The 25,667-nt window shown below is 32.6% G+C and overlaps 1 protein-coding gene across 2 annotated transcripts; it reads right to left on the bottom strand.

Moving 5' to 3' along the window:
- Nucleotides 1-3,151: 3,151 nt before the first annotated feature.
- LOC129004340 (calmodulin-A-like) lies at nt 3,152-8,751 on the bottom strand. 2 transcript variants are annotated; one of them, XM_054432898.1, is made up of 5 exons: nt 8,707-8,751; nt 7,440-7,487; nt 5,886-6,060; nt 3,927-4,166; nt 3,152-3,446 (listed from the first exon to the last, which is right to left on the bottom strand). In XM_054432898.1, exons 1-5 carry the CDS (start codon nt 8,734-8,736, stop codon nt 3,271-3,273), a joined length of 669 nt encoding a protein of 222 aa, XP_054288873.1. In that variant the 5' UTR covers nt 8,737-8,751; the 3' UTR covers nt 3,152-3,270. The 2 variants fall into 2 exon arrangements, with proteins under 2 accessions (XP_054288873.1, XP_054288874.1); XM_054432899.1 differs by lacking the exon at nt 3,927-4,166.
- Between the last annotated feature and the right edge of the window lie 16,916 nt (nt 8,752-25,667).

Genomic DNA, 25,667 nt, shown 5'->3' with positions numbered 1-25,667 from the left:
ATGCTGGATCGCGAACTCATTCAAGTTTATCCCGCCTTACACCTTCAACCAAATTTCATCAAAATCGGATAAAAATTACTCAAACTAATCAGCTGATTTTATTTTTTCTAAATATGTTATTGTTTATTCAATGTAGTCAGTTACTCTAACTTTTTAAACTTACTTTTAATGTGTACTCTCACTGTATAAGGTTAGAGGTACTGACTGCATTGAATAAACAATAACATCTTCAGACAAAATAAAATCAGCTGATTAGTTTGTAAACAAGTATGTTTAATTTAACTACAGCTGATTAAAAAAATTAGGGTGTTTAGTGTGAATTTTAAAAACAGTAAATAGGTGTGCAATTTTTAAGCCATCCTAATGATTGATAATTGATAAAAAAAGACACTTTTGGGGTTATGTAATATTTTATTATTGTTTGAAATAATCTAAAATCGTTTAAAAATAACTTGCAAAGCGGACGCAGACAGTTGCATTGTTGTGGCAGACTTAGGCCGCATGCCTCGGCATGCACTACATCTAACCTCCAGCGGTCACGTATTACTAATGCTGCCATACCTCAGTTAATATTCGTCCAATCTTAAAGGTTAAGCTGCCAATTGATTTGTAATTACATTATCTTAAAAAAGTTAATTTTGTAAATTTTTTTTAAACTCAGCGGTTTTTGAGTAATTTAAGAAACAAAATTTTAAATGGCCGCCATTTTGTTTTATGAATTTAAAAAATGTTCATAATTTTTTTTAGCTTTGCCTAGTTGTTATAAATATTTTTGCAAAGCTTCAATTTTTTATATCTTACCATTTTTTATATAACAATTAATAAGTGAAAAAAACAAAATGGCGGCTGTGTGAGTAACTAAGGACTTCCGGTCAATTTAAATATGATATTTGGATTTGTTTCTTACCCAGGAACAATACCCTAAAATATCCGACACGAAATCTGAAACACCCTGTATATATATATATATACTAGTTGGCCCGACGGACGTTGTCCTGTCCTAATGTGGTTTTATGTCAAATGCTCGTTCATTTTCAAGATGAGCTCGTTCGCATGGCTCAATCATGACCTGGTTGAAGTTCGTTCGCTACGCTAACTCACCTCCAGGTTGAAGTTCATTCGCTACGCTCATTCACCTTTTGGTTGCAAATTAGCTGTTGTCATAAATTGAAAAAAATAATAGTGCTGCCCCCTGTTGGTAAACCTATTAACTTTTAAATGCTATTGAACATCATAGAATTAAATTCTTTAGTTGAACCAGCTGTTAAGAATCTTTAATTCCATTTAAATATGAGTACTCATAAGGTTAACGTGGGAAACTCCAGAGCCACTGGGGCGGAGTCCTTTTGACGGATCTGCACCAAACTTCACACAAACCATCCTTGAATAATGCTTAATAATACCTGAAAGTTTCATTACAATCTGTTTAGCGGTTTTGGAGTCCATAAAGGACAAACAAACATACATATATACAAACAAACATACATACAAACAAACATACATTGGATTTTATATATATAGATATACATATATAAAAATTTGAACGAATTGTGTTTTGGCCTCTAGGGACATCAAAATGAAAAAGTAAATCGGTCCCGGGCCTAAATCTTACCATGAGATCTACGGTAATAGCTACTTCCCTATAGGGAAATTCGCTAAAATCACCCCAGTATATATTTCTAAAATTTGGCATGCAATTTTAACAAAGCATAATATATCTTTAAAAATAGTCGTTTTATTTTTTTATTTTAAAATGACGGCCATTTAAATTTGTATATATTAAATTAAAAGATAACGGCCAATTTAATGAAATTTATTAAATTTATAACGGCCAAGTACAATTTATTAACCCCAATAATTTTATTTCCTATCCAACAACACAACATTCAAAAAAATCAAATAATATTAATAGCTGAGGAAGCACAATGAAGTCTACTCTGTTAATTTTGACCTGCAACTAAAAGTTTGTTAAGCGTGTTATACTCGAGTGCTTATTTCATAAAACAAGATAACTACTATATTAGTAGTTCTGACTAGAATAGATAATGATTTACAAATTCAACGTGTATTGAGTCATTGAGTTGGCTATTAAGGGTATATGTAGTTCATGATGTTACTTAGCATTAGCTAACAAATTCACGTAATATTTACTCACAAGACCTCGAAACGAGGCAAGGTGGCGAAGAAGAACCAACCTCATTAAATATAACGAGGCCCCCACTTACGATGGTTTGGCGGCTACATGCTTTACATCCTCAGCTTTGTATTTATGATATAGCTTTCTGTTGTTTTTATTTTATGATCTTTGGGTTTGACGAAATGGCATTGCATTTATTCTAAGCCACGTTTAAATGTATTTGGTATATTATGAGAACATTATTTTTCACAATTAAGAAAACTTTTTTCATTTCATCTTTCAATTGACGATGATGACGTACAGATGATTAACAGCACTTTTTCCTTATAATGTAAGCCATATAATGACATCTCAGTGTTTTTGACATATTATTGTTTCTCTTCACCGGAAAGTATTTTGTAACTATTTTAATCACCCTAACAATTTCTCTACACATTTCTTTCTCTTTTTGAAATCGTAGTTAAAAATAATTTTGAAACTTGATTGTGAGGGTCAATGGCAATATAATTAATGCCCTGATGACTCCGCTCAATTTTGTGGACGCGACTGCTATGCGAACGACACTTAGTTAAGTGACACAATAACCATAGAGTTTGGACGGAGTTGTATATGTCCCAAATAGGATTACATCAGTTTGCATTGAACGAGGCGGTGAAGAATCACCGTATATTCTCTGCATCATCTCCCCGTGCCGAGGCACTGGCAGAACAACTAGTTTATATACTGTCAAATTTGGTAAAATTGTTCTTTTGATACCTATTTTTCATCATTTTAATTAATTTTATATCAAATAGCAGATCCAAGGCAACAACCAATAGACTTTTCTTGTTTTTTTTTTGCGTATCTGCAAAGAATTTTCATACACACACTAGTGTATACATTTCCTTACAGTGGAATCAACCACTTCCCTTTTGTTACGTAAGATTCTCTGTAAAAAAGAGCTGCTTTACCAATTCTTTAAATTAGAAAAAGTATTAGAAAGGCTGTTACAAAATTACTTACTCAAATTGGTTTTACAGTATTTTATTCTTAGTTTCCTACCTGAACAAAACGGTATGAACCTAACCAAGAAAATCAGAGTGGAAATCACGAGTAGTACAACACGTCTATCAATAGTTTTTCCCTGAACAATGTCATTTTTCAATTGCGACAAAACAGTTTTTTAGCTTTTGAGCTATTTTTGCCAGTGGAGAGAAAATGCCTCTTACCCACCCAAAAAACCTTTTAAACATATGTCCCGATTGGTGGAAGTCTTCAGCTTCAGCATCCTCAGGTGGTTGACGATAGCGTAGAAGGACATGACAGAATTCTGAAACACGATCAATAATGTCAAATTCCGCTTGGGAAACATTTACTTACATTGTCAGAACTATCCATGAGAGACACGATCTCCTCTATCCAAGCAAAAATGAAGCGTGGTGTCTTCTCCCACAATATATTCTTCAATAAGATCTTATTGTAGGGAAATATTGCAAAACCAAAAATTGATGCATGCGGCTGAGTTTTCATTTAAGTAGGAAATATCAATATTACATATAATCTAGAGAATTTGATATGTGGTAATAATTGTCGACATCGAACCTGTAGATACTGCCACCTGTTGTTCTAAGAGAAGGGGCACTTTGTTGAGGTCTTGTTGGTCCACTCCTCAAATGTATGTTAATAATGAAAATTTGGATACGAAAAATAGGTTTAGTGGTTACTTATTTCATAAAACTAACTATTTGGAAGCTTAACAATTTTCCTAGAGATAAGATCTTATAAACTGGAAATAATTGAAAGCTCTCACCCTCTCTGCTTATCGTCCCGTCATTGCTACTGTCTGCCAGTTCGAGCATTTTTTGGACTGTTTCCTCGCTTAATTTTGGGAATAGAGTCTTCATAAAGTTTTTAAATTCCTCCAGAGTAATCTTTTTGTCTCCGTTTTTATCAGCAAATGGAAATACCTCGTCGACATTGTCTTGGATTTCTTTCCACGCATCTCCATAGAGACGTTTCATTAACTCAGGCACGCTAAGGTGCCCATTCCCTGTGTTCAAAAATACTATGAATATATTTCAATTTGATTTTGGCTGCTCGGTGAAATAATAAAGCACTCTTTGATTTTGCAAACGCCGTTTCGGTTAATTTGCTACTATCTTTAATTATAGGAAAGCATTTCACTCATGGATACAATAAACACTGCACAGTTATCTTTTACTCAACTAAATATTGAGAAAATGTCTACTTTTCATAAAAATTTTCAGTGACTGTATACGGGAAGGGTGTGTATACGTATGAAAGAATTGCTTTTACATCGGTTGATGTGAAACACCTATAAGATATGGCCACGTCTTGGCCATATTGAAGAAAACTTTAAGATTATGGAAATTTGTAAAAAGGAAATGTAATGCACGCTGGGGAAGAGTCGTAAGTTTCAAAAGAAGAATACAATCGGATAGTGTGAGAGGAACGTTAGATCTGTATACGTCATGTCGCCTACCTTGTTCGCCACGTTGTCGTTAACGTCATTCATTACACTGTCCGGGTCCGGTGCAAACACTCCAGCTCTCTTTTTTGAATCTTTGGAGTAAACTATTTGTTAATAATATATGTGTCATAAATTATTTTCACACACTTGTACCGCACGAATACGCACAACCACGCTAACGCACAGCTCATTGGCACAAACTGAAGTGGTCAGCACTAGTAGGGTTAAACATTGATAACGGCCAAATACGATGAGACAGCAATGCAGTTTTCAATCTTGAATACTAAATATCACCGATACGTGGGATTAAGTTGAATCCCTTTTTTTCAATCGTTTTAGGTTCAATATTGCATAGAAAATCTTAAAAACCTTAAAAATCAGAGAGAACTTTCAACAGGTAAACCTTCATAAGTCACTCAATGCTGTTGTAATGTAGAGAAGACTAGGCAGCTCGGTTGATGACCTATTATAGCCTTTTGCTAGCTAGGAAGCGTGCTGGAGGTGTTCGTGTAAACACTGAGGGCTTAGCACTCAGTAGCTGTCAAGTTCAATAAATAGGCCACCTGAGATGGAGAAATATGGCAGTCGGTCGGGCTAGGATACTGGTTATCTTAGGCATAGGTTCTCCTTGCCGTGAGATGTACGGGGAAGTTCAGTTTAAAGGGGGTTTCAGAGTTGTAGGGAGAATTGTTGTATTTTAATAAGGGAATTTTAAGCGGTTCAGATATTTAATTGGTAATATCGCAAGTGAAAGTAGATTAATTTTTGGGGATATCATATTCAGAGTTTTAGCTGCCAGGACGTTTTTAGTTAGCCATTCTTAACATGGGTTTGTGCATCAATAGTTAATTGCTTTGTAACAATAAAAGGTTCAGTTCTTTTAGTTTACTTTTGTAATCTTATTCATACGCCATTCAGCTTCTAACTAAGTTAAAAAGATAGAGATCGGGGTTTTATTGAAGTTAGCTTCCATTTTTAAATTCAAGATAGCCTGAGGATACTTGAGAAGGTTTCTTGTATATCACACTGCAATCTTCTATATCATTAGAAATTATTACTGGACACATTCGTCAGGTAAAACCCTCTTTGAGCATTGTGTACGACATATTACATACACACTAACGCTTCAACGCTATTATTAATAAAATAAAGGATTTTAAAAAGGGACACATTTTGGTGTTTTTTTTTTATAGGCTATGAGTGTAGAGTTTTGTGAGTTTTACTATGTATTTAAAGGTAACGTCCTTGCATTTCTTTCTACAATCACCGTAAACTTACCGTCAGTGTCAGCCTCCTTAATCATTTCTCTAACTTCATCGTCGTTGATTTCTATTTGAAGATTATCTAATACATGTTTCAGCTCAGCATCTGTAATTTTTCCATCATCATCCTTGTCTATAAGGGCCAATGCTAACATAAATTCTTCTTGCTGCTCTTTAGACAATGCTTCGTGCTGACAAACAAACAAATGTATTTATTGCCAAATACGTTGTACAAATTATTTGAAAGATAATTTAATTTTTGAGTAGCTTTAATACGTTAATTTAAAGTTATTTCATCTAGGGATTCTTGCACATATAAGGGGGAATGACGCTTATTTCGGCGAATATGTCACCTTATTTAGAGCTCTATCAGGAATACGTCCTCCAGGTCGTCTCAGCTAAATAACATCAAAACCGATTTTAAATACGTTTTATTAAATTCAAATAATCTATATATTTAACTCCGTAAGCGAATCGGTCCCCACGAAATATCTCGAGCTAGAAAAAAGGTAGCATGGCTGTTGAGGACTCATTTTACTTACAGCTTAAGGTCCAAGGACGGTGGGGAAAGAAATATCAAAAAAGTCAAATATTACCCCTGCTTTGCCCCACAGGCCGTCAAAGATCCAGTCATTTTCTATTGTAATTACTGCTACAGTGTTTATATCAGCTGTTTTAAATGTGCCAACTGTTGTATAGCATTACGTATTTGTATGTTTATTAATTTTAGGGGTCTGTTTTTAGGTTGGAATGTTAATTATTGCAGTGTTGAAATGTATCGTGTTAGTGGAAGACCGCGACTAAATGTGTAAAAAAATGTAAGTGTGTAGGCCTAAATTAATAATAATATATTTTAATAATAATACATTATTTTAATAATAGGACTATATTTAATATATTAATATTTTAATGAAAACACACTTTATTAGTTTCCCTGTAGCAGCAAACCTATGTACTCAGACATAAATGTTAATTTATTAGATTAATTGAAAATCAATCCAGGCAAATGGAAATTCGCTTAGTCGGCAGGTTTGCTGCAGCGGGGAATTTTTATTATCCATATCGTTTCTGTTTTGATATTCTTGTATGTGACAATGTGTTTTTTTTTTCACTTGACGGTCGTCCACTGTACTATTAGCATATTAGAATAAACAAGACTTTTCATCCTATTGTAAAATTTTAAGCTCATTTTTATGGTGGTTCATATTGCAGATTTTAGCTCTTTATTTTATGGCTTATTTGGTGATTTTTGATTTGCTGTTTGGTTATAAAACTAAAGGAGGAGCTATTATTCATAATTGTATAACTTAAATAACTGAGATAACTGAAATTGCCAAAAACATTAACTCCGAAATTGGCATCTACTGATCCATAAGAATGACAAATCTATGAGTATGTTAAATCTATAATATAAGTATCCCGTTCAAATTATTATAGGTACAAATATTTCAGGATAAACCTTCTGACACATTCTTATATTTTCTATACTTTATGTAAATAATTTAGTAAGTGTGAGATGGCTTTAAAAAGTGAGAAAACATTTAAATGTTTAGCATAGACTGTTATATACCTTAAGTTCCAACTGTCCTGCCTCAATTGTTTTTAAGCCCAGTAGAACCTAAAACCGTAGAATACATCTTAAGAATACTCATAATAATAACATAAACAAGAACGCATAAAACTTTGCTGTCTTAACACACATAACAAGTAATTACATAAAAATATCATAAAAAAATAAAATATTTATTTATTACTGATCGCATATTATAAACCCTTTAAAATGTCATGCAAAACTTAGGGTTTTGCAACTGAAGTTGTCTATTCTCTTTCTTTATTTTACTTGATCAATTTAAATAGTATGCCTTTCACAATAACACTGGCTGAAAACAATACTTGTTGTTACAGTAAAAAAATAGATTCGGCCAAATAAAAAACTGGAAGTAACTTAGAGGAATTACTCGCTTTAAAACATAAACATGTTTAATGGTCATCTTTTCAATTGGTACACCATGGGAAAAATTCCCTAAAACAACCTATCTAAACAACATTATCCCCCTGTGAGGTTTGCTACTAAAAACTGGGTTTCATTTTTGTGTAGTTACGAATCACTCAAAACATATTAATATAAATAATAGGTTAAATTACATTGATTTCGTCTAGTGATTCCTAATACCTCCTCTAAGGGTGGTTGCCGATCGTTCCGGCGACCAGGAGGCCTTCTTTGGATCCTTGTCAAGAATTTTCGCCCATATTGAGGTCGTCAAAAGATTGAACACACGAATATTTATACAAGACATAAAAAAAAATACTCGACTACAACTGTGGCCACATGCATGTACTGCTCGGTTGACATGTCTGGACTCAAACTTGACATGTCCGGACTCATAAAGTCTGAGTAAAGTCTAAGTCTGAGTACCTGTGGCCACAATTGTAGTCAAGTATTTTTTCTAATGTCTTGCATAAATGGTTGTGTGTTTGTGTTCAATGAATTGATGATTTGAGCGAAGATTCTTGACAAGGATCCAAAGAAGGCGTCATAGTCGCCGGGACGATCGGCAACCACCCTTAGAGGAGGTGTCGGCTATCACTAGACAAAATAAAGGTAATTTGACCTAACGTTAAAAAACTGGGTGTTCTGAATTAAATAAAAATAAATTTAATCCAATACCACCACTGGTGGTACAAAGCATTTTTTTCTATCAGATAAAACTACTGCTTCTCACAACTATCAATCGATTATTCAGAATGAAAACTTATAGAGATGGGTACTACTACAGGTACTTAGTAAATATACCAAACTATCGGAATATGGAATAAATTAATCGTATAGTACTTACAGTAAAGAATATCGTGATCTCAACTCGCATGATGTGTTTGGAATGTTGTGGAACAGCTGCGTTCTGCTACATATGGTAAATTATAGTTAATTACAACATTGATGGATTAATATTGATTAACAGCTCAAATGCCATACTCTTGATGGAAATGTATTTTTCCAACAGTCACCCGACAAAGTGTTCTTCCTTGCACATATTATATTACAGAAAGCCTTTGGCGCACAGTTTTTAAAACAACACAAACCATCGTACTTTTATCGTGCACGTCATTCATGTACGCCTGAAAATACGTTGGCAACACTTAAAGATATTACGACTACAATCAGCTGGTGCAGCGTTTCTCATGTTGTTCAATGTTAGGATTTAACATCACCTAAAAACATGGTGTACAGTGTTTGAAAGACTAATTATTTATATGGTTTATACTGCAGTAGGAAAAATATAATGTGTAACACGAGTGCAATCTGCCTTTGCTGCACTCGAGAAACTTTCCGCGCTCGCCTACGGCACTATAAATTATTATCTATGGTACATTTACTATAAACTATATAAATAATTAGTCTTTCAACCAATTTACAACGCGTTTTTAGGTTAGGTTAAATCCAAACATTGAACGTTATGGGAAACGCTTAACCAGCTGATCGTAGTCGTAATATCTTTAAGTGTTGCCACCTGATTTCCAAGCGTACACGGATTACGTGCATGATAAAAGCACGATGGTTTGTGTTGTATTGTAGGACTAATAGTGTGCGCCAGAGTAAAAACTGTGCGCCAAAGTAAGGCTTTCTGTACTATAATTTGTACAAGGAAGCCCACTTTGTCGGGTGGCTGTAGGTAAATAACTATCGAATCGTGTTCGATTTCAAAATATCTTTATTTACAAACCTATAGGCTTTACAAACAACAGTTGTCAAATGATTTGAAAAAAAAATGCAGAAATCAAGTTAATGAATAGTTAGTTACCTAATATTTAACCTAATGGTTAACAAGAGTATTAGATAGATACCTAATTTTTAGAGTTGATACATTAACAGTTATGTTGCATACTGACAGATGAAACTAAGTATTATTTTAAGATTCGAAATTAAATTAAAAAAATAAATTATCAAGAAACACGTAAAAAGTGTTCTTCTTAATACCACATTTTTTATAAATTCCAGCTCTGTAAAAATCTAACAATTCCACCAAGAAGTGGAAATTTATTTTCCAGAGACCCTGTATAGACAATTAAACTCAATAATATGCCATTTTGATAGGAAATAGTTATTTGTGCAACTAGTGAGAAAAGTGAGCAATTGACTCACTCGAGAGAAATCCTTACTCAGAGGAATGGTTTCTCGAGTGAGGCAATTGTACTTTGAACTCGAGTTGCACACTATACTTTTCCTAGAGTTACCATAAAACAAATAAATTGGTGAAGAAACATAACCTATTTTTACACAGAAGCGAACTTTTAATACAACATTTAATGTGAAATTACAAATACAACAGTTCAACAGCTGACCAGCTGATTTACAGCCAGTGGGTCGCCGGAATGGTCGCCCCCGGAAACATCACCCCCCAGGCTAAACGTGACGTCACGAAACCAGACAACCAGCTGGTATAAAATCTATGTCCACGACCGGAATCGTTCCCCCCCAAGGGCTTGACAAGTAATTTATCAAAATCTAGTTGATATGAACTAATTATGTTATTAATTTTAATTCAAACAAGTAGAAACGGAAAGGTCTTCCCCGGCAAGGCATCCCCTATGTACACCCCGGAATCGTCCCCCCCTGAAACGCTACCCCTAGTAGGGCTGGGCTGCTCGGCAGCCTACCTGCTGCCCGTCCTCCTCAGTCCATTGTTCTGTGGGTCGGCCGCTCGTTCATTATTATTGTCGCTTGGACATCAGCTTTTCCACAGAAGAAAATTGCAGACGCTGTGGTGGAATATCAATCAGTAGATTTAGATGTGTATGAACTTCCAAGACAACTAAATAATGCGAGCAAAGATTGACTTTAAAAAATGACGAGCTGTTGGTCCGTCCTACGTACGGGATTGAAAAGTCAACTAAAACTGAAATTATATTAATATTTCCATTTCTAATCCAAGCAAAGTTCAAGCAGTTAACCATTTCCTGTAAACAAAAAGCTGCCAAGATGAATTAAAACATGTACACATTGTTATTTTCCTATTCTTTCCTCAAAAAGTCGAACAGAAAAATAATTTGCATAATTTTTCCTTTGAATACTCGGGGGCAGAGCCTCGATTTGTATACATCAGTGGTTATAGAATCTTGAATCTTACTTATTTTCTATATTCAATGCCAACATCCCAGAATAATAAACTAACCTGTTATCTTGAAAGACAACTTTTATATTCAACCAGCTGTTAGTTAAAACAAATTATATTGCACTAAAACAAACGTAAAATTTTAAAGATTGCTCTAAAAAATAAATTAGAACATCTATCATTTTACCATGAATATTTAAATAGTCTGCCATCCTCTTACCCATAAAATGGACTATCAATGAGCATAGCATTACACATAGTATAAATAAGTCAACCCTATGCATGTAATTATTATCCAAATGCTGAATTTGTGACACAAAAGCTGAATATTACCAGCTGTTCTGTTAAGCAAATTATTTTATGCCAAAAGCTAGTTTAGAATCTTAGCGTCGGCTGCTAGACTTTTTAAAAATTGAAACTTAATTTCTAAAAAACTGGGACCCTAAACTAAAATTATGGCTTCGACATTCCCTAGTTCTCAAAATTATCTTTCTTTCAACACAAAAATCATGAAAATCCGTCGAGTGGTTGATTCAGAATCGTGAAATAAAAAAACACTGTTTCGTTTTAATATTATAGATTCTTTTATACTTAATTCATAACCAACGATAATGCGTAAAGTATACATTTTTTCTGTTGCATTAAATGGTAGTTATACTTATCAACATCAGTAAACTTACCTTACACCCTATGGTAATTGTTAAGCAACACATTTGTTAAAAATAGAATAGTTTCTAAATGTATTAAAAAAGAATCGCATTGCTTTAGGTTTGGCCCCGATTTAATTAATAATTTGAAAATTAGAAACAGATTATTAAATAAGAATAAACATAATAATATCTTTTAGGGGATTAGTCCCTTAAACTTATCGAAATAATCAATTGTTAGTAATTACAAATGTGTAAATGATCCTATTCTAAAGGTTATGCCAAAAAGTACCTTAATTCAGAAACAGCCTAGGCTAGTTTCATATCACTGGAATAGAGTCAAAATATAATGAAAGTATAATCAAAATATCAGAATCCCTTTAAATCGAGAAGAGGACTTGCAATCAGTGTTGATATACCAATAAATTAGTTTTGTTATAAGATGTATATGTTTAGAAAACCTTTTTGCTACTGAAGTTTGCAAATTATGTTTCATAATTACTAAGGGGAAAATATACGTGAGTTCAAATTTTTAATATGTAATCAAAATTTGAAATGTTGAGCTGTAAACTTGTATTACATCGCTTAAACGATAGTAACATTCGTATATACTCCAATTAATGTATCACAAAGTGTCAATTATAATTAAAAATACCCCCGACACAGCAAACCTGCAGACTAAGCGAATTTCCACTTGCCTGATTGGATTTACGCTAAAATGTCTCTGTAAAAATATCACATTTATTCCCTATTTAAATAACATTAGTTCAATATATATCAATATCAATATCAATTGATATGGGGACGCCACCTAGGTGCGTATTTTAACCCAAATATGAGTGTAGAATGGTGTGAGATGATCTGTGTAGCTTTGTTACTGACTAAGATCAGCTGTTTCATTAGCCAGGACCATTTATTTAAAGCCCAATGATCAGGAACAGCTGGGTCCAGTTTTGAACCATCAAAGTTTAACGAGTACTTAGGTTTGCTGCAACAGGGAGGGTAAAAAGGTGTTTTTTTTTTAAATGATAATAACTTAGTATGAAATGAATGCATTTGCCAAATTTGATTAAAATATGTATATAAACAAGCAAACTACAACAGTTTACTTATTCTAAGTATAACATGGAAATTTTAAATTTACAGATTTTTGGAATTTTCTCCGTAACCATTAGGCGCATAATTAACGCTTCAATATACTAAATTATTTGTTTTTTAAGCTCTACAAAATGGTTTATAAAGAAATTGCTAAATTTTAAGTTTTTAGTGTCAAAAATGGGCAAACCCAATTTTTACCCCATAGCGGTATAGCTTATTCCCTATATGGGAAATTCGCTAAAACTGGTAAACATTAAAGACCAAGAGCACAACAAATAAAGAAAGCAAAAAGAAAAATCATTTGTGTCCTAAATGAAAAATGGCTTTATACAAAAAATTACGTTTTACTAAGTTGTAGAATATGCCTACGGTTATCTGTAAATATCAACCTATGCTCAAGATTTCCTTCTGACTCCTTGCGGGATGTCCCCATTGTATGACAGAAAACTGACAGTCTTTAAAACGTTGTTTTTAGGTGTGGTGTTTATGTACCAAATCTTATTGATTTATCTATGATTTATCTATTGCCGTTTTGAAAATATTAAGCCCATGCGGGACTTTATAAATACACACTGTATATGTGACCGTGAGCGCAGTAACTCGGGCAACAACGCTGCGAGTTTGATGAGATATGTTACAAACGTGTAAGCCTAAGTTTATTAGAACGAGTTCGTGAACCAGCATAATCGGACTATGGGAACGGGTGTGTCTGAATTGCGAACACCTCCAAAATGCTGGAGACTGAACATAAGTCGCCAAGATTGCGCACAAATATTCGGAATCGGGGAAAATGGATGAGTCACTGTTTCTTGTAATTTATGGAAGATTTAATACAATTGTTTTAATTGTAACGAGATGTTAGCCCGTCCTACGTACGGGAGTAGTCAGTTAAAACTGTGTTAAATTCAGAACAGCTAGCTTACACGTATAAAGCCAAATTTTATTGCAGCCTACATTAGAAAGAGTAATTATTAATTGAGAAGTGTATAGGCCTAGTCAACGATATCACCTCCCAATTCCATCGCATACCTGCCTCTTCCACAATATCACCACAATACAATTACCCATACTAATTTCCAGTAGGTCTGAATAGAAACTCCCTAAAATAAAACGAAAACATCCAATAAAGTGCAAAGTACAGTACACATAATTATAACGTTGGTGTCCTGACATCATTAAACGAATCGTCCACACACATCCTTTAGGCCTATATCAATTTCAGGCTGCACTTTACTTTAGGTCCTACACAAACAACCGAATGAAAATATCGATTATTCGATTGTTTCATTCGATATATCGTTTGGTTAGTTAGGTTAGGTTAACCTTACCTAACTAACCAAACGATATATCGATCAATATTTTCATTCGAATGAGTGTAGGACCTAAAGTAAAGAGCAGCCCAATTTCACTCTGCATCAATTGCTAAATAAATAAGTAAACAAAGAAAAGTTAAAACAACAACATATAGTTTGTTTTGTAAACAGCTGAGTCAAAAATAATAATATTCATTTGAAAAAAAAGAACTCGTCACATGTTGAAGGAATTTAAAACGTAAACACGCTAGTAAAGCTAGTTACGTAATTAATTGTCTATGTTTATTATCCATTCCGTTGTCAGTTCTAATATCCTTGATAATTAAACCACCATCATTGAATCAATGTACATCGTAAATCCCCATATTCATTCAACTATAAAATATTCAGCGCCTCCAAACGTTCAATCTATGTCATTCATCTGAATATCTTTGGAAAAACCCCGTCTGAGGTTGTAGTGGTAATTTAAAATCGTATTCCTGAGGCTTCTTGGTCTCCTTCTTAATGACATAAATATTTCCGGGCCTGATCCAAACAAAGTTTTAGCATTCAAAACCATTGATTGTAAACAAAAAGCCACCTATAATCAATGACAAAATCAGAGTAAATAAAATAACCTCATAGTTCTATAGAGCATTTTTATATTTAACCAGCTGTTGGTTAAAACAAATTATATTGCTCTAAAACAAATTGAAGATTACAAAGATTACTTTAAAAAATAATTTGAACATCCTAGTATTTTACATTTTATTAATCTGTCATCCTCTTACAAAAGAATTGAACGTATTAATGATTAGCATTACACATAGTATAAATAAGTCAACCCTAAGTATGTCTTTACATTTTTATCCAAATGCTGAATTTGTGACACAAAAGCTGAATGTTTACAGCTGTTATGTTAAGCAAATTATTTTATGACAAAAGCTAGTTTAGAATCTTAGCGTCGGCTGCTAGACTTTTTTTAAAATTGAAACTTAATTTCTAAAAAACTCGGACGTTAAACTAAAATTATGGCTTCAACATTCCCTAGTTCTCAAAATTATCTTTCTTTCAACACAAAAATCATGAAAATCCGTCGAGTGGTTGATTCAGAATCGTGAAATAAAAAAACACTGTTTCGTTTTAATATTATAGATAGATGTTTTAAGACTTGACTTGGCATGTACAAAAACGCAAAGAGTGGAAAAGTAAACGGATAAGCAAGAATTCATATGGGTGGGTTTCATCGATTTCCACTAGAGTGTGCAATTAATTGTGATATATTATATTTTTAAACGTGACAGAGTTTTTTTTCATTTCAGGATTCTGAATCAACCACTTTCGCGATTTCGTGATTTTTGTGTTGAAATAAATATAATTTTCTAAGGAAGGGAATGTCAATGCCATGATTTCATTTTTTTTTAGTTAAATTTTTTTAATCTAGCAGCCGACGCTAATAATTTAAAGTCGTTTCAGTGCTGTTTTAACTAACAGCTGGTTTCAAACTGTCATTGACGTTTTTATGTTACAAGTAGTTTACTTAAATATTGATCGTCGGTGTTTGCCCGCATACTGTTTCAATTTTAAATGTTGTTTTTTCCTACCGTAACGGATTTTCGTATTCAGGAAATCTGTAGATTTGAACTATACATATCTAATACTTCTACCCTTGGGTAAAATCAAGATTTGTCTGAAATCAAATCTGTGTAAGTAGGCCTATAAGTTTATGCCATGAAAGTTATGTCATGTTTGTAGAATGTGTGTAGTCTATATCGATATACCAAAATTTCGAGGGTTATAAAAATGTAAACCGGTGTAGCAGGTTTCTAGAAAACACTGGGGAAAATCCCCTACCATATTTTGAGCTGATTTTATTGTTAGTGCAACTTCAGAGTATACTTTTTACAAATTACATTAACATTTTCAAAATCTGTTTAAAACTCAATGAGGCGTTCTGTTCACAAATTAACCCCTTCCAAATTAATTAAGTACATAGGCTAGATAACACTGAATTATGAATTATGTTAATGTACGAATTATGGTAAAAAGATGAAACTGACTTTAGTAAATAACTAACTAAACTTTTCCTTGACTATGTTAAACAAACGTATTTGGCTCAGGTATTCTTGGGAGGGATACCTGAAGTGGGGAAGTCTAAGCTATTTTACAAAAAATACTTCCCGCTATAAATACAGTTGTACTCTACGAATTAATAGTCTGCAAATTACAGACAAATTCCATAAATCAATACTCTGAGAATAGTGGATACTATACTTAGGATCAGGCTATGTTCTCTTGCAAACTTTTAAGTTATACGTATTAATATTCTGCGAACTACAGGTAGATTTAAATGTGTAACTTTCAAAACAATGGGCGACCGTTCATGGAATAACTGTACTACTTCAATGTCAATTTAGTTATTTAATATCAGCAGTGTGAAATCATGAAATAAAGTGAATGTGACACTGTTGCTTGCTTCTCTGTCAACGCAAACGTAAACAGTGTGAGCTTTTTCCTGTTTATTGCCGAAGAAACTAACCAATATTTACTTTCTAAATTCTTTTTACGGGAAAGAGTCCTTCACCAATATCAAATCAGGAATATTCTCAATGCATTTATTTTATCTGTCATTTTTTATCCTACCTTAAAATTTGTGAAGTTTTTAAATATTATTAAGATATAAATAATGGGTTTTCATTTACTACGTTTTAAAATACTTTAAATTACTATATTTTACCAGGTAGGTTCAAATATTTTACAATACTTATTTTTAACATTGACCATTAAAAACCATTATACCTTAATAAGCAACAACACGATACAATTCAATAACCATTTACAGCTCTAATTTATAAAGTACATACCGGTACAAGATAATGATTTAACAAGTAACAAACGTATCACAATAGCAGCATTATAAATTCAGTTTTTAACGTTATTTCTTTTATTATGTAAAAGGCCTTACTTTAGCAAATTGTCGTTTTGCTGAACAGTGCTTACTTAAAAACCAGTATAAATTACGTAGGTTTAAGCAGCTAAAGTAGCTAGCAGTAAATCTAGTCACCAGAAATAAATGTAGTGTCCAATCGACACTTTAAAGGAATAAGTGGCTACCACTTGTCCTTTATTTGTCGGCAATTCATTTTACGCCTTTCTAAAGCTAGTTCGACTTTTTATTTACTTGTAAGAACACTATTTAAGATAAGATCTTTGTGGCATGTTTTAAAAGCACACTTATTGAATTACAAAACCCACATTAAAATCTCAGACACCATCCTTAGATTTAATTACAGTATTAAAATTTAGATATTGCAAGGTATTCCTATACATGAAATACAATTGTAATCGTAACACTCGATGTTCTGTGGTTTCATTAATTATTTGACTTGTTATTCTCTATTTCAACAAACTGTTCCATGGTTCAAATACATCAGTATGTTTATAAAATGTATGAAATAAAAAAGATTCTAATAGTTTTAATTGATTCTTAAAAATATAGATTGAGAGTGAAAACAACTTTAATGATCGCATACAATAGGTGGTTTTTAGAAGTGATCCATTGTTGGTTTGAGTTTATTAATCCAGACAAACAATTCACAAAGCCTTCACTACTCATTAGGTTAGTCACCAATTAATGTAAAACTGATTTTTGTTTATTTTTATGCTTTTAACATTCCTCAAATGTTTAGCACTTCGCTAAATCTATTCACAATTCGATAGACGTTTTCCCTGAGTTATAATAAGTAAATAGGTGTTAATCACCGTGCATTGCTAAACAGATAATCATTGTTATAAAAAAAAACTTTTTAAGTAAAAGTTGCGTATACAATTATTACAATGGAATAATCTCATTATCACAATCAATCGATCAGATTGTTTAGAAATCCGTAATCGTTCACACGAAGCGGAAAACAATAAATCTGCTGGATTTCTAATTATTAATCTTCAAGAACTATTAGAAGCGAAAGGAAAGCAGAATGTTGCGAAACTTTCCTTAATTACTGAAATTTCCATACTTGCAAAGACACCAAGCGTCTTATTGGAATTTCATCATTACAACATTTATTTTCTTCCACTAAATTACGCTTTTTTCTTTAGTTTGCTCGTTGTAGTCAAACAGTTAAGAGATGTCAAATGTTACAGCTTGCATCTTTTATTTCAACACCTTAATTAAGGAAAATTAAATTTCCATACTCTTATTCAATGTATGACATACAATAAACAATTAAAATTTAGAACGCGTTTTAGCTAACTTGTACAAATTAAGCTAATGATTATAGGAAGTTACAAGTCTCTATGTACTCGCACTTCCGTAAAGCTAACAATAATTATTATATTTTAAATTATTACGATATTTACCTGTGCAGGATCGAATTAAAAAAAGAGCCATACGTTATAATCTCCATATCAAGAGTTTTTGTCTTAAATAAAGTACAGTATAACGAAAAATATGGCTCATCACGTGGGCAAAAAGTGTCTTTTCAACCCTCGCTCATTTTCAGACCTCGGCTTCGCCTTGATCGTGAAAGTTGAGATCGGATCGAAAAGTGTCACTTTACGCCCAAGTGATAAAACATACTATTACTTTTTATTTAAATTTTACAAAAGAAAAATCATTAATCCTATGGTATTATAAAACATAATTTTGTTTATGAAATAGTAAATACAATTATATCAGGAAAACTCTTAATTACAAAGCACACAATATTGTAATCGAAACTTTTTCTGTCTTGTTTCCTTGCTAGCACTAGGACCCTACAGCGTTCTTTTTTATACTTTGTGTTCCTAAAAAATCGTCATATCTAAAATATCATCAATTTTCTAACACTAGGTAAAATTTGCTATATAGGTAAAACTATGTTTTATTGCAATCATCGTAAAAAATCACATAGTCCTACAACGATTGTTATTCAATGTTATCTGTTTTTAGGTACAGTGACTAAAAAGAGGAAAGTAGTTTATGAACTCAACCATTAACCTTCATTTCTGATTGTATTGGTTTTCAGAAAATTTCCCTTGAAGCAATTATCTAAATTAAATAAATCTACAAGATATTAAATTTTGTTTCAATCATAAATCTTTTAATATTAACATTCAATAAAAGTTTACACTCCTCATCTTAATAACATTATTTAACAGAACTTAAAAACAAAAATATTATAAAAAAAAACAATTTTTATGGACTTATGGTACAACTTTGATTCTGTTACGTGTTTTAAAGAGGAATAATTGATTCAATACAATATTTAAGCCAATTCAGATTGCAGGAAAAATATTTCGAAATTTGTATTAAGGATTTTCATACGCACGTATCCCTTGCGTTCAATGTATAGCAACTCCCTCGTTATAACCTACCAATTTAATACAATTTCAAAGTTATTTCAGTCCATTGAGAAAATACTTACATTTAACTAACTATTGTTGTCTGATCTTCTACACACAGTTTCAGAAAATATTTATATCCATAATGGATATAAAATATTTATATAATATCTTACTAATATAATAAATGTGAAGGTTTGTGTGTTTGTTTGTTTGTTTGTTTGAAGTTCGATCACACATTAACGGACGGATTAGGCTGAAATTTGGCATGATGATAGCTCACATTCCTGATTAACATATAGGTATATTCTCATCTCAAAAGTCCTTTCGGGATCCACCCCAGTGGCTCTGTAGTTCCCCATATTAACCTTATGAGTATTCATATTTAAATGGAATTAAAGAATCTTAACAGCTGGTTCAACTAAACAATTTTATTCTGTGATGTTCAATAGCATTAAAAAGTTAATGCTTAATATAAAGTTAATAGGCTATAATTAAATCATTTAGTCAGCTGTTTCGTCTAAAAAAGTTGGTTCTATGATATGCATAAGCATTAAAAAGTTATAAGATTTACCAACAGGGAGCAGCACTACTTTTTTGGATTTATGAAAACATCTAATTTGAACTAAGCAGCAACAACAAAGTGTGATACGCAATGAGAATTGTCAAAGAAGGATTGTTTACAATTATGTTTATGTTTTTAATTTCATGAATAATTTGTCATATTTTGCGAATTTTTTATTATATTTATCTATTGTTTAGGTGAAGTTGTAGAACATTATAGCTATGGTAGATGTGTAAGGGAGTACAGTATATAGTATACTGTAAATTTAAAAAAGCAAATTTGATCAAACTGTGTTCTCCCCCATTGTTAACGCAAAGCTTGAGTATAACTGCAATAAGCATTTTATACTAATATGCTAACCCCGTACGAAGGACGGGTACTCTGCTAGTATTTATATAATATTCATATCCATGGAAGGTGAGACGCCAACGAGAGTCAACAACCCATTGCTAGATTACACATAGTCTGCAAGGTCGCCGACACCAGACACTACAATCTTCGCTGACGCCGCCAGTCTTCGCCACCACCTAATCCACACCTGCTCTACAACTCTACCGTCATCAATCACCAATCGATAAGAATCGAAATTTAACAATGTTTACTTGTAAATTACCACATAGAAAATGTTATGGTTGTTACTTTTGTTGACATGGGGACCATGCCAAACTAGGCAAGGGTGGTGTAATGGTTGTCACAATTTTTACAATTATTTTCAACATCAATAGCCTCTAGGTATTGAGATTTCGCAACGCACATTCCAGTGCTGAAATATTAGGTCAAATTATTTTATGACATCCACTTAGACATTTCGAACCGCTGGGTCTTGCAGATTCGGTGTTAGTTTTGTTCGGATGACGACAGAGCTAGCCCGAGGCCCTTGGACACGAAAGTCCAAATCTTATCCTCCTAATTTTTATGGTAAGACTGATAACTTTTTAATCTTTACTAATTTTCAACTGATTCGTCCAGGATAATTTTAAATAATTTGAAATCATTGATTGATTTATTTAAATTTTTATATTTTGTATTATTCGTTTTATTCTAGCTGGCCCGACAGACGTCGTCCCTGATAATGTGGTTTTATGTCAAATGCTCGTTCATTTTCAAGATGATCTCGTTCGCATGGCTCAATCACGTCCTGGTTGAAGTTCGTTTGCTACCCTTACTCACCTTAAGGTTGGAGCTCGTTGGCTGCGCTCACTTGCTTTCAGGTTTAGCTCGTTTGCTACGCTAACTCGCCTCCAGGTTCCAGACGCTCACTCACCTTTTGGTTGCAAATTAGCTGTTTTCATAAATAAAAAAATAATATTGCTGCAAATAAATAAAATAAAATAAAACTGTTGGTAAACCTATTAACGTTTTATTGCTATTGCACAGCACGGAATAAAATTGTTTAGTTGAACCAGCTGTGAAGATTCTTTAATTCCATTTAAATATAAGTACTCATAAGGTTAACATTGTGAACTAAAGAGCCACTGGGGTGGAGCCCGAAATTATTTTTGAGATAAGAACATGCCTAAATGTTAATCGGGAATGTGAGCTTTCATCATGCCAAATTTCAGCCCAAACCGTCCAGTAGCTTATTCGTGATTGAGCAACACACAAACTCACAAACTTTCAGAATTATAATATTAGTAATATTTAAACATTAATTCATCCCCTTCCATTGCACGCTTTGGAATGTTAAGACAACAAAAAATCACACAATAATTGAAAACAAATTACTAAGTTTTAGAATGTTGATAGCATTTACCGTAGAGGCATGTTTAGCCGCCATCTTGAATTGACCAGGTAGAACCCTCAATGTTTTGTGATTGCGTTTTCGTGACATGACATTATCTGTCAAAAACAACTTTTGTATTCAGGTTGTTTGTGAACTCTCTCAAAAAAATTCACAGGATTATTCCTTGGGTTAATACATGAATATTTTACTTTATAAACATGGGTCGCCGGACCCTCGTTTTCCGTCTGTCTGTCTGTATGTGTTTTTTATAAATAACCTTATAACTCGAGTTTTAATCGAGGTACAAACTTTAAATTTGACACACTTGTGTATTTTAACGTGGTACACAAACATGCACAATTTCATTTCGCCGACTATAGCCGTTTCAAAATGGCGGCCATCTAAAATCTTTGACCTCAAATTACATGAAAACCACTAGAGTTACAAAAAAAAAACACAAGAATAACAAAATGTAGGAAATTTTATGCCAAATCAAATGACACATAGATTTTAAAGATCGGACAACAAACAGCCGAGTTATTGTTTTTTTAAATAATTAATAATTTCTTTACTGGCTTTTAATTGTTATTGTTTATTCTTTAAAATCATCTGATCCTTTCTAAATTGTTACAACAATGCCGTAACCGTAATAGTAATACCGAAACGCGTAATCCTGTTGGATGATCAAGGACCACTATAGGCAGTCTGCAGGTATTCTAACCTTTTTATTTTTATTAATAAAAATCTCGTTCTTTGTCAAGCTAATTTGAAGCTGTAAGCAGAAAGCACTCGACATTTAACAACAGTATAGGGTTACCTAATATGAAAATGACGTTCAAAGAAGTTCGCCACTCTAGAATCATAAGTCATAGATAGGAGGTAGAGAGATTTAAGAGTTGAGTAATGAAATTCCAATAAGATATCCGGTGTCTCTCTGCGACTCCCGGAATCCCAGTGATTAAAGTAATTAAGGGAAGCGTCCCAGCTTTCTGCAATCTTTTTCTGTTTGGATCTTAATTAAAAATTTAGTGAAAGTATTGTTATGAGGCATTCGTGCTCTATGCAGCCAAAATATGCTTATCATTAAAAAAGAACGCTAATGATATTACTAGTTAATCGTCTTGTCAACTATATTTCAATATGAATTATTTAAAAATTTAGTTAGCTGTAGTATAACGTAAATGGGGAGCGAGCTGGTCTAGTGGTTAGAGCGCGGGGCTCCGGTTCCTGGGGTCCCGGGTTCAAATCTCAACAAATCACCAATGGATTTTATCTAAGTCATAATGCCGTAACTCCTAGTAATGTGAAAACAATTCCGGGCTCGTGCCTAGCGTCCTAGGACAAAAAAAGTATCGTAAATGGCTATTGATTGTTTTTATCAACCTAAACAATCCACACTGCAACATCATTTTTAGAATGTGGGTGGGGTGGTAAAAGTGACAGCACCTCAAAGTTTTCTAAATATTGAATGATTTAAGGATTAAGAATTAGGATTTTTCTTAAAACCCAAGATCAACCAAAGTGGTGAGTTATTATTATTAGAACCACGAGACTTGCTTGTCAGTAACAGGCTATGCACCTTCATCTGTTCGTGGGCTTATTACATCTGGTCATTCATTTAAAGGTCTATATTTCATTTGGAATATTTTATATTTTGTAACTGAACCAGGACTCAAATTATTACGTTTGTGTTTTCATTAGCTAACAGTCCATTTTAGCACTAAGTGCTAAGTAATATTAGTGATGTAAACCCCTAGTATTATATTTCTGTGCCCTAACTCATTCATTTTACACAATTGGGTTTGTCTCGGATTTCTTATTGGGACTTCCTCCCTTAAAACGTGAATATCAAACTTTTATGTAAAACCCTAAATGTTAGAGATATATTTCTTAAAGCAATGATTTTTAGTTATTATTCAAGAACTATTTTAATAATAGCAATGATCATTGCTAGTTTTTTTTTTTTTTTAGTTTTTTTTAGCAAAATGGTTTCAAGGTTATTGTATATAAACATATTTATTTATTTGGTTCTAAAATGCAATTATTTTTCAAAAATAATTGATGTTTGACAAATTATATTGGGTGTTCTTAAGCAAACCAAACTATTACAACTGTCACTTTTTAAAGATAAAGCCAGCTTATTTTTATGTTGGTAAATATCCCTGTTTTCTTCACCTTATAGCTGAACGACTAATGTATTGTTGCTTGTATATCTACATTTAGTGTTATTGATAGTTTATTGTAAATGAAACTCTATTTGATGTTTACGCTAGTTTAAATAGGGTAGAAATCATATATATACATGTTTTTTTTCTGCAGATCCAGTTTCCTTGAATTTTGACAACTCTATGAATAATAATTTTTTTTAGGTACTGAAAATACACTTAGAATCTTAATTTCAAACTTGTCTTGGTATAAAACCAATGATTTTTATTTCTTCAATCTCCATAATCTATATAACACATTCATACTCAAATATACATACTCATATATATATATATATCCATACATACTCTTTGAGCTTGCGAAAACACCATGTTGATTCTTATTCACAATAAATTTCCAATAACACTAAAACCCATATATTATTGGAGGGGATAATATTAGGTGACAATACATAATCAGCTGATTGAATAAAGGAAAGATAACAAGGATACCAACTAACATAAAAGCTGGTTTATCGTTAAAAAGTATCTTACGATACTTTTAATTTTGGTTGCGTTATAAAAAGACACCCTGTGTAACAGCTGATTCCCCATAGAGTAGGCCTAATTAACGTTAAAACAATTTAAATCCCTGCACGAATGTTATCGAAAATAGTTTACGTAACAAATTATTATTCAGTAGTTTACGTTTGTGACACCCTTATGTATTCACCATAAAAATTAGAGAAAACATTTTGGTGAGAAGTTTGGATGTAATCTCTGTCTGCTTTAACAGATTGGTTGATTCAGTTTGCAAGTTTGTGGCCCGCATCAACAACGGTTGTTGTTGTTGAAACAACATTGACATTGTGTTGACAGATATGTCGCTGTACAATACCGTACTATTCATAATGTAATTATATAATGAATAGCTTAATGTTTACATAAATACATTTTTTTAATAACTGAAATCTGTAGTATATGTTTCTCAAACGGGTTTAATCATACTGCATCGAAAACGGATTTTTTCTATAGCGTGTGTTGTGGAAAAGTAGTTATTTTTGTCTCAATAATTAAAAGAGGATCAAACGTCTGCTGGGGTCAAAGACATGTGTTGTACATTGATCTAATATGTCACATCATTATTTAAATGGTTTTGTGTTGACATAGTATTAATTAAATTGTACATTTCACCGTATAAAGCATAAGTTAATCAAAGTAGATTACATATTTATCGATTTATCTTTTTTTTCAATTTTGGCAGACTTCTCATTATAAAATTATTTTTATAGAAACCTATTTACCTCGTAGTAGCAAAGCTAGTTTACCCCCTAATCACCGCGGTCTGAATATTAGGCATGTATTTCTACGGTAAGTGTTATTCATTTTACACTGTGAAAAGAACTAACTTTAAATCTTTCAAAAACCAAATTTAAATGTAAATGTTTATTTAAAAAATATATATTACAGTTGATCTATTTAAAAAATGAAATTTGATTTGGTTTTTCTATTTATAAAGTTCTTATGAAATCGTGCAGGTTCACTAAACTAAAGTGGTTCCTGTTAAATAAAATATAACATTTTTGTGAGTCTTAAAAACAGTATAGTAACATAAACGGTTTCCATTGAGTGGGTTGTTTTTTGTAACACATTTTATGAACTTTAATTGAAACTGGTTTGGAACAACTTGAGTCCCACATGGTAAAAGCAATCTAAAAGAGATTAACTGAGTATCAAATTGCTTCCATGCACAAAACACACAGTTCCTGAGATTATTTTCAGACCATAAGTTTCATATCGATCATTTGTGATTTAATTGGATAAAACTTATTCATAGACTTCAAACTGGCTAAATCAGTAACATATTCGTAAGGTAAAAAATGTAAGAAAACCTAT

The sequence above is a fragment of the Macrosteles quadrilineatus genome, unplaced genomic scaffold (genome assembly GCF_028750875.1).
Source record: "Macrosteles quadrilineatus isolate MER2022 unplaced genomic scaffold, UCM_ALF_1.0 Scaffold_9__3_contigs__length_116548681, whole genome shotgun sequence".
NCBI lineage: Eukaryota > Metazoa > Arthropoda > Insecta > Hemiptera > Cicadellidae > Macrosteles > Macrosteles quadrilineatus.
The sequence above is the reverse complement of the archived record's forward strand: the minus strand, read 5'-3'. Positions and strand labels throughout refer to the sequence as shown.

Excerpts from the sequence above, each read along its gene's own strand:
- LOC129004340 (XM_054432898.1), bottom strand. The coding sequence starts at position 8,736 with ATGCGAGTTGAGATCACGATATTCTTTACT. Across the intron at positions 6,061-7,439 it reads CAGGACAGTTGGAACTTAAG|CACGAAGCATTGTCTAAAGA; the intron begins GTATATAACAGT and ends TTTGTTTGTCAG. Across the intron at positions 4,167-5,885 it reads TAAGGAGGCTGACACTGACG|GGAATGGGCACCTTAGCGTG; the intron begins GTAAGTTTACGG and ends TTTTGAACACAG.